General features: G+C 49.7%; 1 protein-coding gene across 1 annotated transcript in view; it reads right to left on the bottom strand.

Annotated features, from left to right (window-relative positions):
- Positions 1 to 18,030, bottom strand: part of DPY19L4 (dpy-19 like 4) — a 52,476-nt gene that overhangs the window by 5,071 nt on the left and 29,375 nt on the right. The window contains exons 16-18 of the mRNA XM_064154710.1: positions 11,023 to 11,105; positions 6,207 to 6,339; positions 1,047 to 1,205 (exon numbers count right to left, since the gene is read on the bottom strand). Of these exons, the coding sequence (XP_064010780.1) occupies positions 1,047 to 1,205; positions 6,207 to 6,339; positions 11,023 to 11,105 (375 nt within the window). The remainder of the gene's footprint in view (positions 1 to 1,046; positions 1,206 to 6,206; positions 6,340 to 11,022; positions 11,106 to 18,030) is intronic.

Raw genomic sequence — 18,030 nt, 5'->3', positions numbered from 1 at the left:
GTAGAGTTTGAGAAGAACCAAGTTCATCTGTTTTGAAGTTCCATCTTTAAAGCTAGCAACAGATGCCCTCTGAGGCAGGACTTCCCTGCTTTTGCAACCACCTCTTCAGGAGCTGCAGTCTTCAACATTCACACCCAGCTGAAAAGTATTTCAGGAGTGGCAGAAAAGCAGCACTGCTTGACACTAACTGTGTGAGCAAGCATTAGGGCAGTGAATGAACAGCCTGGGTACAGGTAAGAGACAATCCAGCACCTACCTGATCACAGCATGGGTACAGGTGTGTAAGAGACAACCCAGCACCCAACTGATCACAGCATGGGTACAGGTGTGTAAGAGACAACCCAGCACCTACCTGATCACAGCATGGGTACAGGTGTGTAAGACACAACCCAGCACCCAACTGATCACAGCATGGGTACAGGTGTGTAAGAGACAACCCAGCACCCAACTGATCACAGCATGGGGTACAGGTGTGTAAGAGACAACCCAGCACCCAACTGATCACAGCATGGGGTACAGGTGTGTAAGAGACAACCCAGCACCTACCTGATCACAGCATGGGTACAGGTGTGTAAGAGACAACCCAGCACCCAACTGATCACAGCATGGGTACAGGTGTGTAAGAGACAACCCAGCACCCAACTGATCACAGCATGGGTACAGGTGTGTAAGACACAACCCAGCACCTAACTGATCACAGCATGGGGTACAGGTGTGTAAGAGACAACCCAGCACCTACCTGATCACAGCATGGGTACAGGTGTGTAAGAGACAACCCAGCACCTACCTGATCACAGCATGGGGTACAGGTGTGTAAGAGACAACCCAGCACCTAACTGATCACAGCCTGGGGTACAGGTGTGTAAGAGACAACCCAGCACCCAACTGATCACAGCATGGAGTACAGGTGTGTAAGAGACAACCCAGCACCTACCTGATCACTGTTAAAATTTGTGAGTCTTTGTCTGTGTCAAAACCAATCAGGAAAATAAGATCAGCATTATAGGGTTTCACTTTTAAAGTAAGTATCTTTTTCCCTTACTTACATGACCATTAGCAATATCCAGCAGATCTTTAACTCTGCATCCTCTTACAGGTCCCACTTCATTGCAGATTGAGTCTTCAATAACCAGAAAATTTGCTTTGTAAGATGTAAGTATCTTATAAATGTCCTCTGCTGACCTCTTTGAATAGATCTGATAGATCTATGAATTAAAGAAAAACATGTTAATGCAATGCAAAAGTCAGTGATAAATATTTGGAGGAGGGTTACTTTGTTTGTGATAACAAATGGTTATGAGCACATCAAGCTATAAAATGTTTGGTTCTGCACTCTCCAAAGTCTCCAAAGGAGGTAATGGCCAGTTGAATGGGAAGTATTTCCCTCTGCTCATGGCACATTCTCTTCTTAAATACTTAAATTGGCCTGAAAGGACTTCAGAAATACTACTTTTGTTTCTGTACAGAGTAAAGCACTGATCATCTGTTCTATGATATGGGAAAAGGGATAGAGAACACAGTGTAGAAACCTAGCTAAATCACTCACTGTCTGAGCACTACTATACAGCATCAGCAATCAGATAAACACAAAGGAATTATAGAATCATAGAATCAACCAGGTTGGAAGAGACCTCCAAGATCAGCCAGTCCAACCTAGCACCCAGCCCTAACCAATCAACCAGACCATGGCACTAAGTGCCTCATCCAGTCTTTTCTTGAAGACCCCCAGGGACGGTGCCTCCACCACCTCCCTGGGCAGCCCATTCCAATGCCAATCACTCTCCCCGTGAACAACTTCCTCCTCACATCCAGCCTATACCTACCCTGGCACAACTTGAGACTGTGTCCCCTTGTTCTATTGCTGGTTGCCTGGGAGAAGAGGCCACCCCCTACCTGGCTACAATGCCCCTTCAGGTAGTTGTAGACAGTAATAAGATCACCCCTGAGCCTCCTCTTCTCCAGGCTAAACAGGCCCAGCTCCCTCAGCCTCTCCTCATAGGATTTGTGTTCCAGGCCCCTCACCAGCTTTGTTGCCCTTCTCTGGACATGTTCCAGCACCTCAACATCTTTCTTGAATTGAGGGGCCCAGAACTGGACACAGTACTTGAGGTGTGGCCTGAGCAGTGCTGAGTACAGAGGCAGAATAACCTCCCTTGTCCTACTGGCCACACTGTGGGTTAAGCTTCAGAAGGTGTGGTGGAAGGTCCAAATTATGCCTAGAACACATATGCATCATGTGCCCTAAACACCTGTCCGAATACCCACCTTGCCCCACCCTCCTGCTCCTTCTTCCGTGTGGAAGAAGCAGGAAAGCAGCCAAAAGCTTTGGCGCCTCTCAGTCTCTCACAGACACCATATCTGGCCTTGCTTTGCAGCTTGCTTTGGTTTGTGATAAACACAGCTCAGGATCACAGGCCTGTGCATCTCCCTTTGTTGGAGCAGTAACTCAGGGCTGGTTCCAGGGCTGGTTTTCCCTGTTGCTACTGCTCAAAGACGCTGGCCAAAACGCTCCAAACCTTAGCAAGCTGCTTGTGTGCTGCTGCTGCTTTGGTTTTGTTCGCCTCCCGTTTGCCTCACTGCCTCTGTGTGCCACCACACTTTGCAAAGCACCCAAGTGGGGACTTGCCTACGACTGGCAGCCTGACCCTGCCCGATCGAGCCCGAAGATAGGTAAGGAGCCAGCAACCACCCAGCGACGAGTTTGGACACTGGGACTTGCCTGCTGCTGCCCCAGCCCGAGGGCAGACTCCCTGCTGCACACAGCACTCAGTCCGACTGCTCCAGCCTGCAAACCCGGACCCTGCTGTGCCCAGGTGGCTGCTGCCCACCCGATGGCTGCCTGAGAGCTACAAAGACCTCTCTCATGTCCGTGGGCCCTCTCAGACAGCCTGCTCAATGTGCACTGAACAAGCAGCACAGCCCCATCGCATCATTACCACCCCAAGTCCACCACCTGGCTGTCACTAGCTGTATTCTCCTGCTTATGTTTTTGGAGCACAAATATTGAGACGTTTGAGCAGTGAGTAGCCTAACTCTCTTTACTCAGGTTTGTAAAACTTAATGCTTGACCTTTCAAGGGGCAGTTTGTGCTGCCAGGCTCTCTAGTTATAAACCCTTCTAAAGATTTCCCCTGAATCATTTAATTTGACTCTGTCTATATACATTCTGCAAACCAGTTTCACCAACTGCATCATAGAATCTCTCTGTGTTAATTGTAAGTAAGTTTGGGGAAGTTTTCTTTGTGTAATTAATAAGCTATTTAATATTTTTTACATTGGCTTCATTACAATTCACGCCTAACCCAGACTCAAACCCCTCCTTAACAGAAGGACCTGAAACACTCTCGCAGAGAAGAACACTTGCTGGGGTTGGAGCAGAATTGAATAGCCTGAGAAGTGAGAAGAACAGGCAGGCTAAGACTAGGGTCACTCTGATAAGAGGCAGAGCTGCAGGGAAGCAGACTTGAGTAGAAGCTGAGGAAGTTTAGTTGCTGTCTTGTAGCTGAGCTGTGTGAGGGGGCCTTGAAGGGGGGCAGGCTGGTCAGTCCTAGGAACAAGCCAAACTGTTGCGGAGAACGAAGCCAGCATCTTCATAGATGATCTGGATGAGGGCATGGAGTCAGTCATCAGCAAGTTTGCAGATGACACCAAGCTGGGGGCAGATGTGGCTGGGTTGGAGGGCAGAAGGGCTCTGCAGCAGGACCTTGACCGCCTGGACAGATGGGCAGAGTCCAAGGGGATGGAGTTCAATAGCTCCAAGTGCTGGTGCTGCACTTTGGCCACAACAACCCCATGCAGAGATACAGGCTGGGGTCGGAGAGGCTGTGAGCAGCCAGACAGAGAGGGATCTGGGGGTGCTGATTGATACCCACCTGAACATGAGCCAGCAGTGTGCCCAGGTGGCCAAGAGAGCCAGTGGCATCCTGGCCTGCATCAGGAATGGTGTGGTCAGCAGGAGCAGGGAGGTCATTCTGCCCCTGTACTCTGCACTGGTTAGACCACACCTTGAGTGCTGTGTTCAGTTCTGGGCCCCCCAGTTTAGGAGGGACATTGAGATGCTTGAGCGTGTCCAGAGAAGGGCGACGAGGCTGGGGAGAGGCCTTGAGCACAGCCCTACGAGGAGAGGCTGAGGGAGCTGGGATTGGTTAGCCTGGAGAAGAGGAGGCTCAGGGCAGACCTTATTGCTGTCTACAACTACCTGAGGGGAGGTTGTGGCCAGGAGGAGGTTGCTCTCTTCTCTCAGGTGGCCAGCACCAGAACGAGAGGACACAGCCTCAGGCTGCACCAGGGGAGATTTAGGCTGGAGGTGAGGAGAAAGTTCTTCCCTGAGAGAGTCATTGGACACTGGAATGGGCTGCCCGGGGAGGTGGTGGAGTCACCGTCCCTGGAGCTGTTCAAGGCAGGACTGGACGTGGCACTTGGTGCCATGGTCTGGCCTTGAGCTCTGTGGTAAAGGGTTGGACTTGATGCATCTGTGAGGTCTCTTCCAACCCTGATGATACTGTGATACTGTGATACTGTGAACTACTATATTCAAAGATGAGAACATCAGAGACTCTGGCCAAGAATGTGACCCACAACTGATGCCAGGTGGATGAAAGATAGAGAGGTCAGACTGAGGAAGACATTGGGCCTTCCTCAAAAAGACTCCAAAAGCCAACCACTGGGTGGCACTGAGCATGCATGAGGAGGCGAGACGTTATGAGAAGGAGTTCCAGGCACTGCTTGTAGTAACTCCACCTATTCCCAGAACTAACTAACCCTACCTCTGTACTGAATAGGTATGATTTAGTAGCATAAATATTTCACCTGAATAAGGTGAAGGTGTGCAAGGGCTTTGGAGGATGACCTCCCCTTGTGCTGATTCAAATATGCCTTACCTGATGACATTCTCTCTGTGTTTTGTGAAGTTTCTTTCCATAGTCACATATCATCTTCCCAGGCAGAGAGGCAGGGCTGAGCTAGGTAATTCCCAAGGTTCTCCTTTCTACCCTTGTTAGAAATGGTTGCAATGTTTCCCTTTTTCCACTTGTCTGGGACTTCACCTGGCTGCAGTCATTTCTCAAACACCACGGAGAGTGGCTTGGCAACTCCATCAGCCAATTCCCTCAGGCCTCTGAGAGACAGCTTGTTGGGTCCCACAGACTTGTGTATGTTCAAGTTCCTTTAGTGGTCTCAAAACTGATCCTCTCTTAGAGTGGGAAGGACTTTGCCCATTCATCCCTGACTTGCAGTCCCTCAGCTGAGGAGGTGTGGGAAGAAAGGCTGCCAGTGAGACTGAGACAAAGTAGTTGTTGAGTACCTCAGCCTTCTCCTCCTTCGCTGCCATCAGTTTGCCAGTCTTGTTCATTGTGGAGGTCTGCCTTCTTTTACCTTCTATTTCTGAGTGACATCCCTGTAGAAGCCTTTCTTATTATTTGCATCCCTTGTCAATCTCAGCTCCAGCCATGCCTTGCCCTTCCTAACTTTCCCCTTATAAAACTGAGCACAGCTCCTACACTCTTCCCAGGATACCTGTCCTTGCTTCCACTGCCTGTGTGTTCCCTTCTGGCTCTTCAGTTTGACCAACAGGTCTCAACTCAGCAGCGCTGGTCTCTTGCCTTCCTTTCCTGACTAGATCAAGAGGATCAAGGGCTCTTGCACTCTACATCCTTAAGGATCTCTCAGTTGTTTTCTGCTCCCTTCTCCTCAAAGACAGTTTCCCCAGGGGTCCTGCTGTCTGACTCTTTGAACAGCTGAAATTTTGCCTTCCTAATATTCAGGGTCCTGACTTTACTCAGCACTATGAACTCCACCAGTGTGTGATCACTGCAGCCTAGACTGCCTCCAATCTTCTTGTCACAGGCTAGTTCACTTGCACTGGTGACCATCTTCTCCATGAGTTTATAGATCATGTATTGGTCTTATTATCTTTCTTTACAAGATGTCATGCTCTTTTCTCATTGCAGACTGTAAGCACTTTGGAGAAGAGGTAGTATTTGGAATACCACTCACATGAGCACCAAACAAATAATCTGCATTATCAGGTGGCCTGGGTGGCAGCAATGCAAACCTGTGTGTCATGAAGAATGGTACATGCTCAGCTCTTTTGGAGCACAAACACTCAGTGTACTCCCACACATCTCAGTCAGGCACTTCTGTTTCATGTAATGGAAGAGTCTATAAATCAGAGGCAACACACACACATTTATGGAGATGGATACTCACATTTTCATTTCTTTTTAGAAGATCATCATCATTATACAGAGGTAAGCTGGACACCATCCATCCAGTACACAGCTTAATCACACCCATTAACTGTGGGCTGCCTGCAAACACAGCAGTCACGGGAGCCTGTCGCCTGCAAAAGCAACATCAGGGTAGACAGCTGAGTATGGGATGCACCTCCCACAATGATGTCTTTCATTTCATACTGTGTGAATCTTTTGAGGTGCCACAGAATTGGGAGTATGTGAAGATATAACTGGGGGTCTAATCACAATTGGTGTCAATGCTGCAGTGGAAGCAGTTTCCTTGCCCGGGAATGCTCAGAAATGGAACAAACTATGCCTTTCTAAATGGTTGCTGACTTCATGAAATCACAGAACCACACTGCTAGAGACTGGAAGGGACTTCCAGAGATCATCCACTCCAACCCTCCCTGTCACAGCAGGATCACCTAGAGAAGGTCACACAGGAATGCATCCAGGTGGGTTTTGAAGGTCTCCAAAGAAGGAGACTTCAGTTAATAACCTCTTTTGGCAGCCTGTTCCAGAGCACTGCACCCTCACAGTAAAGAGGAACCTCCAGTGTTCCAGCTTGTACTTGTTGTTCCTTGTTCCATCACTGGGCACCACCAAAAAGAGACCAACACCTTCATCCTGACACCCAGCCCTCAGATACTTACAGACTTGTAACAAAACAGCTGCAAGCTGGAGCAGGTAAACATAAGGACATTTTTTTTTCACTCTGAGGGTGCCAGAGCAGCAGGTGGCCCAGAGAGGTTGTGCAGTCTCCTTCTCTGGAGACAAAGAGATGTTGAGATCCTGGAAAGCGTCCAGAGAAGGGCAATGAAGCTGGGGAGGGGCCTGGAGCACAAACCCTATGAGGAGAGGCTGAGGGAGCTGGGGGTGTGCAGCCTGCAGAAGAGGAGGCTCAGGGTTTTGAATCATAGAATCATTGCATCAACCAGGTTGGAAGAGACCTCCAAGATCATCCAGTCCAACCTGGCACCCAGCCCTGGCCAATCAACCAGACCATGGCACCAAGTGCCCCAGCCAGGCTTGGCTTCAACACCTCCAGCCACGGCCACTCCACCACCTCCCTGGGCAGCCCATTCCAATGCCAATCACTCTCTCTGCCAACAACTTCCTCCTAACATCCAGCCTAGACCTCCCCTGACACAGCTTGAGACTGTGTACCCTTGTTCTGTTGCTGGTTGCCTGGCAAAAGAGCCCAACCCTGTTGGAGAAATTCTTGTTAGCAGAGCACACAGAATTGATAAACGTGAGCAACTGTGCTGAGAAACGTCCCTGGGACCCTGTTAGCTCAGGAAATCAATCTGTAAACAAGTGAGCACCCCACATACAGCTGCAGTGGGCAGAGCTAGATAGCCAAGGGGGCTGGAGTAGGTGGTCTGGAGGGCTGACCCTCAGATTGTTATGGTATGCTGACCTATCTATGCCTTACAAGTAACTCTGGACCCTCTGACTGTAACCAATCTCGGTGGAGCACGCCTCTTGCTAGAATGCATATAAGTCACTGTGTCATGGAAATAAAGTGGATTTGACCATCTAACCATAGTGGTGACCAAAGAGTCATTTACCCAAGGTGCTCCACTGGTTTTAACTCCAACAAAACCCCACCTGGCTACAGCCTCCCTTCAGGTAGCTGTAGCCAGCAATGAGCTCTGCCCTGAGCCTCCTCTTCTGCAGGCTGCACCCCCCCAGCTCCCTCAGCCTCTCCTCATAGGGCTGTGCTTCAGACCTTTCACCAGCTTTGTTGCTCTTCTCTGGACAACATCCAGCACCTCAACATCTCTCTGCAATGGAGGAGCCCAGAACTGGACACAGCACTCAAGGTGTGGCCTGAGCAGTGCTGAGCACAGGGGCACAAGAACCTCCCTTGTCCTGCTGCCCACACTGCTCCTGAGCCAGCCCAGGATGCCATTGGCTCTCTTGGCCACCTGGGCACACTGCTGGCTCATCTTCAGCCTACTCTCTACCAGTACCCCCAGGTCCCTCTCTGCCTGGTTGCTCTCAGCCACTCTGTCCCCAGCCTGTAGTGCTGCTTAGGGTTGTTGTGGCCAAAATGCAGAACCCATTGGCCTCTGCCCACCCATCCAGCCTGGCCAGGTCCCTCTGCAGGGCTCTCCTACCCTCCAACAGATCCACAGCTGTGTCTAGTTCGGTGTCATCTGCAAACTTACTGATGCTGAACTCAATCCCCTGGTCCAGATCATCAATAAAGACACTGAACAGGACTGGGCCCAGGACTGAACCTTGGGAAACACCACTGGTGACAGCTGCCAACTGGCTGTGGCACCATTCACCACCACTCTATTCTAGTGTCATGATGCAGAACAATGTCTACAGTAGTCATGTTTCTGGGTTTGGTTTCATCTTTTGGCCATTTGTCATCCTGCATTAGAGAGATAAAACTTCAGTCAAAGTCATTGCTGCCCTTTGTTACAGACTTCAGGCAACTTTTCCTGCAAAGAGAATTCAAAATGGATGCATACTATCAGGAGAACATTTTAAAGGAGATGCACTGCAAGAATGACATTCAATTAAAATTCCAATATGGATATCCTTAGGAATAAAAAGATTCTCTGTTCATTTAAAATGTGAACAGCTGCTACAAATAAGGGTAGTCAAATTCCTCTTAGCTGAGTGAAGCTCAGTGCAATTCACCCTGATTAATTATGTACTTGAAGTCTAATATGCAGACTAATGTAAAAGCCATTAGGTACTTGGCATCATTCCACTTGCTGCCTTGAAGAGCCACAGCAGTGACAAACAACACACACTACTATTAACAGAAAGAAGAAACTGGCTGGAAGGCCAACATTACCAGCCTTGTCTCATCTCAAGATGAACAGGTTGACTTTAATGACTACATAGATACAGAAAATAATATTCTAAAGTGAAAAAAAAAATAGCTAAATGTAAGTTATCTGAACACAGTGGATCTAATTTTCAGTGAAGTGCAGCTCTTAATGAGATAGTTCAAAGTTGGATTGAATGAGGCCAGAATCCAGTTCTGAAACTTCTGGGGAGAAGAAGGAAAAAAGTATCTGTCAAAATAATTTGGCTTGGTATCAGCTCTGTAAGTGACTCAGTATGAAGTGGGCTGCATCAAAAGCAGCATGGTCAAGTGAGGGGATTCTGCCACTCTGCTCTGCTGAGACCTCATCTGCAGTGCTGTGTACAACTCTAGGGCCTCCAACATAAGACAGGCATGGACCTGCTGGAGTGGGTCCAGAGGAGGCCACAAAGATGCTCAGAGGGCTGCAGCACCTCTGCTATGAAGACAGGCTGAAAGAATTGGGGCTGTTCAGCCTGGAGAAGAGAAGGCTCTGGGGAGACCTTAGAGCTGCATTTCAGTATCTGAAGGGGACCTACAGGAAGGCTGGGGAGGGACTGTTTAGAAGGGCCTGTGGGGATAAGATGAGGGGCAATGCTTTGAAAGTGGAGCAGGGCAGACTTAGGCTGGGCATCAGGAGGAAGTCCTGCACAGTGAGAGTGCTGAAATCCTGGAACAGGTGGCCCGGGATTGTGCTTGAGGCCCCATCCCAGAAGACATTCAAGATCAGACTGGCTGTGGCTCTGTGCAGCCTGCTGTAGTTGGAGGCATTCCTGCTGACTACAAGGGGGTTGGACAAAATGACCTTTGATGGTCTCTTCCAGTCCAATGTGATTTGTGAATCTGTGAACTGTACAACACAGTTGAGAATTTGCTATGCCCTGCCTAGCTAGACAGGACTTCCCCAGCCTTCTGGTCAAAGGGGAAGGTGGATCACATGTTCTCTCAATTCAAGAGAGATGTTGAGGTGCTGGAAGGTGTCCAGAGAAGGGTGACAAAGCTGGTGAGGGGCCTGGAACACAAACCCTATGAGGAGAGGCTGAGGGAGCTGGGGGTGTGCAGCCTGCAGAAGAGGAGGCTCAGGGCAGAGCTCATTGCTGTCTACAACTACCTGAAGGGAGGCTGCAGCCAGGTGGGGGTTGGTCTCTTCTATCAGGCAACCACCACTAGAACAAGGGGACACAGTCTCAAGTTGTGCCAGGGCAGGTCTAGGCTGGATGTTAGGAGGAAGTTGTTGTCAGAGAGAGTGATTGGCATTGGAATGGGCTGCCCAGGGAGGTGGTGGGATCTCTGTCCCTGAAGGTGTTCAAGCAAAGCCTGGATAAGGCACCTAGTGCCATGGTGTAGTTGATTGGATAGGGCTGGGTGCTAGGTTGGACTGGATGATCTTGGAGATCCCTTCTAACCTGGTTGATTCTCCAATTCTGTGTGTCACACTGCATGTATCTTCACTGAAGCCTCTAAGTCCTTACATTCAGGCCATTTCCCTTTACTGGCTCATGCACACAAAAGCATTCAGTGTTTCTGTTCCTGGGTAGCATTACAAGCAATACGAATCCTTCCATCTGCTGAAAAGTTACCATGAAGAACCAAGTGTAAAGACTCACAGATTGCACTGGAACAGGCTTCCCAGAGAGGTTGTGGGGTCTCCTTCTCTGGAGACTTCCAAGGCCTGTCTGGATGTGTTCCTCTGTGATCTGTGCTAGATAGGATTGTCCTGCTCTGGGAGGGGAGTTGGACTCGATGAACTCCTTGGGTCCCTTCCAACCCCTGACATCCTTTGATAAATGCCTGGTTTATGCCATGGGAATGACACCAAACCTTAAATACACATTTCCCCTCCCATACATCACAGAACAAGTTAGCAAGGGAAACCCCAGATTAATAGCTTCACAAAATGCTGAGATAAAAATGCCCTGACATAAAGCAGTGAAACAGAAATGTAAGACTTCAAACTTACTTTATCCATGTCATAAGTTCTACTGTATCAGGATCATAGAATTCTTGTAATTCTGAAAGCTCTGTCATTATCCTAGGGAAAAACTGATGAAAACAGATTGGTTTTTTGGTGTGTTATTTACAGTTAAAAGAAATAAATCTACAGAGCAGTTCATTAGAGTAAGGCCCTAAGCAAGACAACAAAAATGGGTTTCACCCAAGTTTCTCCCTCTGTGATTGGTATTTTGATCTTCTCCAAAATCAGTATGCTAAACAAAAGTTCTCATCTCTATTTTATTAGACCACTTGTAATAATAATGAATTAAAATAAACCAAAACACCCCCAAAATATCTACCTAGCAACAACAGTTATCAGCTTTAAGTGGCTTTAAATACATCAGAACCAGTTGAGGTTTTTATAGAACTGCAGAATTGTCAGGGCTGGAAGGGATAGGTTGGACTGGATGATCTTGGATGTCTCTTACTACCTGGTTGATTCTATGATTCTCTGACCCCAAGGATCATCCAGTTCCAACCCCCTTGCACACTTCACACTAGATCAGCTTGCCCAGAGACACATGCAGCCTGTCCCCAGGGATGGGACTTCCACCACCTCCCTGAGCAACCTGTTCCAGTGTCTCACCACCTTTGTAGTGAAGGACTTCCTCCTAACATCCAACCTTGATCTCCCCACTCCTTGTTTTGCTCCATTCCCCCCCAGTCCTTAACTGCCTGACATCCTAAAAAAGCCCTTCACAGCTTTTCTGTAGCCCACTTCAGCTACTGGAAGGCCACAATAAGGTCTCTGCAGAGCCCTCTCTTCTCCAGACGCCAGTCCCAACTCTCATAGCCTGTCCTCATAGCAGAGCAGCTCCATTCCTCTGAGCATCCTCATGTCCCTTCTCTGGACACATTCCAGCACATCTATACCATTCTTGTAACAGGGGCTCCAGAACTGGACGCAGTGATCCAGGTGGGGGCTCAGCAGAGTGGAGTAGAGGGGCAGAATCCCTTCCCTTGCCCTGCTGGCCACACTTCTCCTGACACAGTCCAGGCTCCACTTGGCTCTCTGGGCTGTAAGCACACACTGCTGCCTCATGCTGAGATTTTCATCCACCAGCAACCCTAAGCCTCTCTCCCCAGGGCTGCTTTCAAGCCAACCTGTTAAGTCACTGATAGCCTCATGTTGAGCTTTTCATCAATCCAGACCCTCAGGTCCTTTACCTCAGGGCTGCTCTCAGCCATTCCCCACTCAGCCTGCAGTTGTGCTTGAGATTGCCCCAACCCAGGTGCAGAGACATATAAGGGCACTGAACCAAGAAGCTGAAAAAACTCTCATGAGAAAGCTGCTTGAACAGAAGGGGTTAGACTGTTGTGACTTGATGGAAGGGTGTTATGCAAGGAGAGAAGAAATCTCCTATGAGCAATCTGCCCTGGACTCTCAGAGCTCTGACTTTATCATATATAGTAGGGTATGACAGTTTCTGCTCAAGAAAATCATTGTGGATAAAGGAATCTTCTGGAAAGTTGGACTCAATGCCAGCACTTTCAGCCCAGCCCAGACTGTAAGGCTTCACCACAGCTTCTGCATCTTAACAGGTTTAAGGCATTTGACTCTGTCCCACATGACATCCTGGTCACCAAACTGGAAACACCCAGACTGGATGGGAGGAGCACTGCTGGATAAGGAATTGGCTGGATGGCAGCACGCGAAATGGTGATCAAGGGCACAATGTCCACCTGGGGACCAATGCCAAGTGTCTCCCTCAGGGGTCAGTGCTGGCACCTGTGCTGTTTAACACCTTTGTCAATGACATGGACAAAGGAAGCAAGTGCACTCTCGGCAAGTTTGCAGATGGTACCAAGCTCTGTGGCACAATCAACTTGCTAGAGGGAAGAGATCCATCCAGAGGTAAGTGGTCTGGCTGGAGAGGCAGGCCCAGACCAACCTCATGAAGTTCAACAAGGCCAAGTGTAAGGCCCTGCATCTGAGTCAGAGCAATCCCAAGCACAACTCCAGGCTGAGTGGGGAATGGCTGAGAGCAGCTCTGAGGAAAAGGACCTGGGGGTGTACGGTGATGAAAAGCTCAACATGAGGCAACCAGCAACAGAAGAAGGGGACACAGTCTCAAGTTGTGGCAGGGGAGGTCTAGGCTGGATGTTAGAAGGAAGTTGTTGGCAGAGAGAGTGATTGGCATTGGAATGGGCTGCCCAGGGAGGTGGTGGAGTTGCTGTCCCTGGAGGTGTTCAGGAAAAGCCTGGATGAGGCACTCAGTGCCATGGTCTGGTTGCTTGGATAGGGCTGAGTGCTAGGTTGGACTGGATGATCTTGGAGGTCTCTTCCAACCTGGTTGATTCCATGATTCTATGAGCTGACAGTATGAGTGCAGCCCAGACAGCAACCCTGTGCTGGGCTGCAGCAAGAGCAGCGTGGCCAGCAGGGCAAGGAAGGGGACTCTCCTCCTTCACTCTGCTCTCATCAGACTCAACCTGGAATCACAGGATTCTAGGGGGAAGGGACCCAAGGAGATCATCCAGTCCAACTGCCCTGCCAGAGCAGGACAATCCTATCTAACACAGATCACAGAGGAGCACATCCAGACAGGATGTCTCCAGAGAAGGAGACCCCACAGCTTCTCTGGGCAGCCTGTGCCAGTGCTCTGTGACCCTCACAGTAAAGTTCTCCCTTGTGTTGAGGCAGAACCTTTTTTGCCGCAACTTATATCCACTGCTCCTTGTCCTACCCCAGGCAGCAGTGAGCAGATCCTGTCACCCCCCTCCTGGCAGCCTTCAGATACTTAGAAACATTTATCAAATCCCCTCTCAGTCTTCTTTTCTCCAGACTAAACAGCCCCAGGTCCCTCAGCCTCTCCTCATCAGCCATGCCCTCCTGTCCCCTCATCATCCTCATAGCACTCTGCTGGACCCTCTCCAGCAGATCCCTGTCCCTCTTCAACTGGGGAGCCCAAAACTGAACACAGTATTCAAGATGAGGTCTCATCAGGTCAGAGCAGAGGGGGAGGAGAATCTGTTGGACACACACAGTGTGCAGTTCTGGAGCCCCTAACACAAGAAGGACACGGAACTGTTGGAGCAAGTCCAGAGTAGGCCATTAAGATGCTCAGAGGGCTGGAGCAGCTTGGCTATGGAGACAGGCTGAGAGCAGCCTGGAGAAGAGGCTTCTAGGAGACCTTGTAATAGCCTTCCAGTATCTGAAGGTGGCCTACAGGAGAGCTGGGGAGGGACTATTTACAAGGTCTCATCATGACAGGACTAGGAGTAATGGGTTTATACTGGCAGAGCGGAAATTGAAAGCAGATGTTAGGAAGAAGTTCTTCACAGTGAGGGTGGTGAGACTCTGGAACGGGGTGCCCAGGGAGGTTGTGGCTGCTCCCTCCCTGGAGGTGTCAGCCCTCATGCCATTTGGAGCATTTACACGAGGAGGGCAAGCTAGAAGCTGGCCAGGCTTGAGGGGCTGGAGCATGTTCATGCTGTTGTGACTGCTAAATGAAAGCTACTGGATGGCAGCTCTTTTGCAAAAGGGTTAGCTCAGACTGAAAGAGCAACCTTCTTTGGGACAGCCAGAGTGGACAGACAGTGGGAAGAGGGAGACTACTTTCAAATGAGGAGTTTCCACTCTCATTTCCTGCACACCACAGCTTTCAAGGGATAAATGTCTACAACCAGAAACGTTTGGGTAGTACAAGAACGGCTGCCACACCTGCGTCAGGGCTGACACCTGGAGTGCTGCATCCAGCTCTAGGGCCTCCAACAGGAGAGGGTCCCTTGTAACCCTTGCAGTCTGTGACTCTGGGAAAGCTGTAGCAGTGCTCTTACACATACACCTGAGCCGCCCCCAGAACGGCAGAAAGAGGAGCTTCTGCTGCCACCCCAAGGAGAAGCAGCTTCACATAGACAAATCTGGTTGGGGGAGGACTATGCCAGACTGAGCCAGAAGGCAGCCAAGCCTTCTGGGCCTCCCAGTTTAGAAGGGACATTGAGATGCTTGAGTGTGTCCAGAGAAGGGCAACGAGGCTGGGGAGAGGCCTTGAGCACAGCCCTACGAGGAGAGGCTGAGGGAGCTGGGATTGGTTAGCCTGGAGAAGAGGAGGCTCAGGGGAGATCTTGTTGCTGTCTACAGCTACCTGAGGGGAGGTTGTGGCCAGGAGGAGGTTGCTCTCTTCTCTCAGGTGGTCAGCACCAGAACGAGAGGACACAGCCTCAGGCTGTGCCAGGGGAGATTTAGGCTGGAGGTGAGGAGAAAGTTCTTCCCTGAGAGAGTCATTGGACACTGGAATGGGCTGCCCGGGGAGGTGGTGGAGTCGCCGTCCCTGGAGCTGTTCAAGGCAGGACTGGACGTGGCACTTGGTGCCATGGTCTGGCCTTGAGCTCTGTGGTAAAGGGTTGGACTTGATGATCTGTGAGGTCTCTTCCAGCCCTGATGATACTGTGATACTGTGATACTGTGAAGCATAAAGGTGCTGAGCTGCATGCTCAGCCATTTATAGCCACGGGAACAGATGAAGAGCCTCCAGGCATTTGCACTGTCCCTTTGCTGTTAATCAAAGTTTCCAAGGCGAGGAATGAGTTATGACCACGGCAAGCAAACTGTTCACTGTTTACAAGCACAAGCTGGATCTGGAATGGTTGAAGCCCTCTAGAGTCCAAAGCCTCACATTGCTTTCATTAAAAGAATCATCTAGAGAAGAATGATTTGGCCAACTAACCCAGTTTCCTCTGCTGTGAGAAATTCCATGCCTCCTTTGAACAAGTGGAGCTTTTTTTTTTCCCCTCAAGAGAGTATTTATTGCTCTGGCAGAAGTGTGTCAAGTGTCAGATGCCACTGCAACCAACATTTCTGCTGTGAGCCAGAGGCTGCAAACCCTGTGAAAATACTGTTGGGTGAGAGTGGATTTTGGGTCTGAATTCTTACAAAACTACTCCATCCACCTGTTGTGAAGCTGCATCAGCACAGCTGAGGGTTACATTTTATGGGATGTTGCCTATATTGTTGGCACTTACAGATCTCTAAAAAAGAAAGAGTTTCCAAATGCCATTCCCTTCAATCTGCCTGTGACTTGCAATAAATAACTATTTAGTTATTTTAAACCTGGAAACAACTGTAGCTTCTCTTCCCTGGAAAGCAGTCCTGTGGGCAGGGACCTGGGGGGGCCTGGTGGCTAACAAGTTAACCATGGCACAGCAATGTGCCCTTGTGGCCAAGAAGGCCTATGGGATCCGGGGGTGTATTGGGAAGAGTGTGTCCAGCAGATCAAGGGAGGTTCTCCTCCCCCTCTGCTCTGCCCAGGTGAGACCTCATCTTGAATACTGTGTTCAGTTTTGGGCTCCCCAGTTGAAGAGGGACAGGGATCTGCTGGAGAGGGTCCAGTGGAGGGCTATGAGGATGATGAGGGGACTGGAGGGCATGGCTGATGAGGAGAGGCTGAGAGACCTGGGGCTGTTTAGTCTGGAGAAGACTTAGAGGGGATTTAATAAATGTTTGTAACTATCTGAAGGCTGCCAGGAGTGGGGGGACAGGCTCTGCTCACGTGGTCCCTGGGATAGGACAAGGAGCAGTGGGTGTAAATTGCAGCAAAAGAGGTTCCAGCTCAACACAAGAGAGATTTTCTTTACTGTAAGGGTCCCAGAGCACTGGCACAGGCTCCCCAGAGAGGTTGTGGGGTCTCCTTCTCTGGAGCCTTTCAAGGCCTGTCTGGATGTGTTCCTCTGTGATCTGTGTTAGATAGGATTGTCCTGCTCTGGCAGGGGGCTTGGACTTGGTGATCTCCTTAGGTGCTTTCCAGCCCCTAGCATCCTGTGAGCCTGTAATCCTGTGATCCCTGCACTGTAGTATATACACACTTTGGAGGTTGGACTAGACCACTTTAGAAGTCCATTCCAACTCAAACCAGTCTATGATTCTAAACAGCACTCTGCATGAAGGATTTAACTCCACTATACACTGAAGAGAGCTCTTCAAACATTATCTCTGTGTGGTCTCCTATAATTTTACTTTTATCTAACCTGACTCCTTACTAAAATCAAGACTGGGGACAGTTTTCACTACCCCAAGCTTTTGTTTGATATTATGGCCCTGAAATGGGTTGTCCAGGGAGGTGGTTGAGGCTCCATCCTTGGAGGTGTTTAAGGCCAGCATGGATGAGGCTCTGGCCAGCCTGATCTAGGGTAGGGTGTCCTTGCCCATGGCAGGGGGGGTTGGGACTAGATGATCCTTGTGATCCCTTCCAACCCTGACTGATTCTTTGATTATTTTCTTGGTTGATTTAGTTTATATCATAGAATGGTCTTGGTTGGAAGGCACCTCCATAGGTCATCTCATCCAACCTCCTCTGCAGCAAGCAGGGGCATTCTCAACTAGATGAAATTCATCATAGCTGAATGTAATAAAGTCTATAATAAATTTAAAATCATAGCATCAGCCAGGTTGGAAGAGACCTCCAAGCTCAGCCAGTCCAACCTATGCCCCAGCCCTGACCAATCAACCAGACCATGGCACTAAGTGCCTCAGCCAGGTTTTGCTTCAACACCTCCAGGGACAGCCACTCCACCACCTCCCTGGGCAGCCCATTCCAACGCCAATCACTCTCTCTGCCAACAACTTCCTCCTCACATCCAGCCTGGACCTCACCTGGCACAACTTGAGACTGTGTCCCCAAGTTCTGTTGCTGGCTGCCTGGCAGAAGAGACTAACCCCACCTGGCTACAGCCTCCCTTCAGGTAGTTGTAGACAGCAATGAGCTCTGCCCTGAGCCTCCTCTTCTGCAGGCTGCACCCCCCCAGCTCCCTCAGCCTCTCCTCACAGGGCTGTGCTCCAGGCCCCTCACCAGCTTTGTTGCCCTTCTCTAGATATGTTCCAGTATCTCAACATCTCTCTTGAATTGAGGGGCCCAGAACTGGACACAGCACTCAAGCTGTGGCCTGAGCAGTGCTGAGTACAGGGGCAGAATAACCTCCCTTGTCCTGCTGGCCACACTGCTCCTGAGCCAGCCCAGGATGCCATTGGCTCTGC

This window comes from Pogoniulus pusillus, chromosome 14 (genome assembly GCF_015220805.1).
Source record: "Pogoniulus pusillus isolate bPogPus1 chromosome 14, bPogPus1.pri, whole genome shotgun sequence".
NCBI lineage: Eukaryota > Metazoa > Chordata > Aves > Piciformes > Lybiidae > Pogoniulus > Pogoniulus pusillus.
This window is presented reverse-complemented; position numbering and strand designations above follow the sequence as displayed.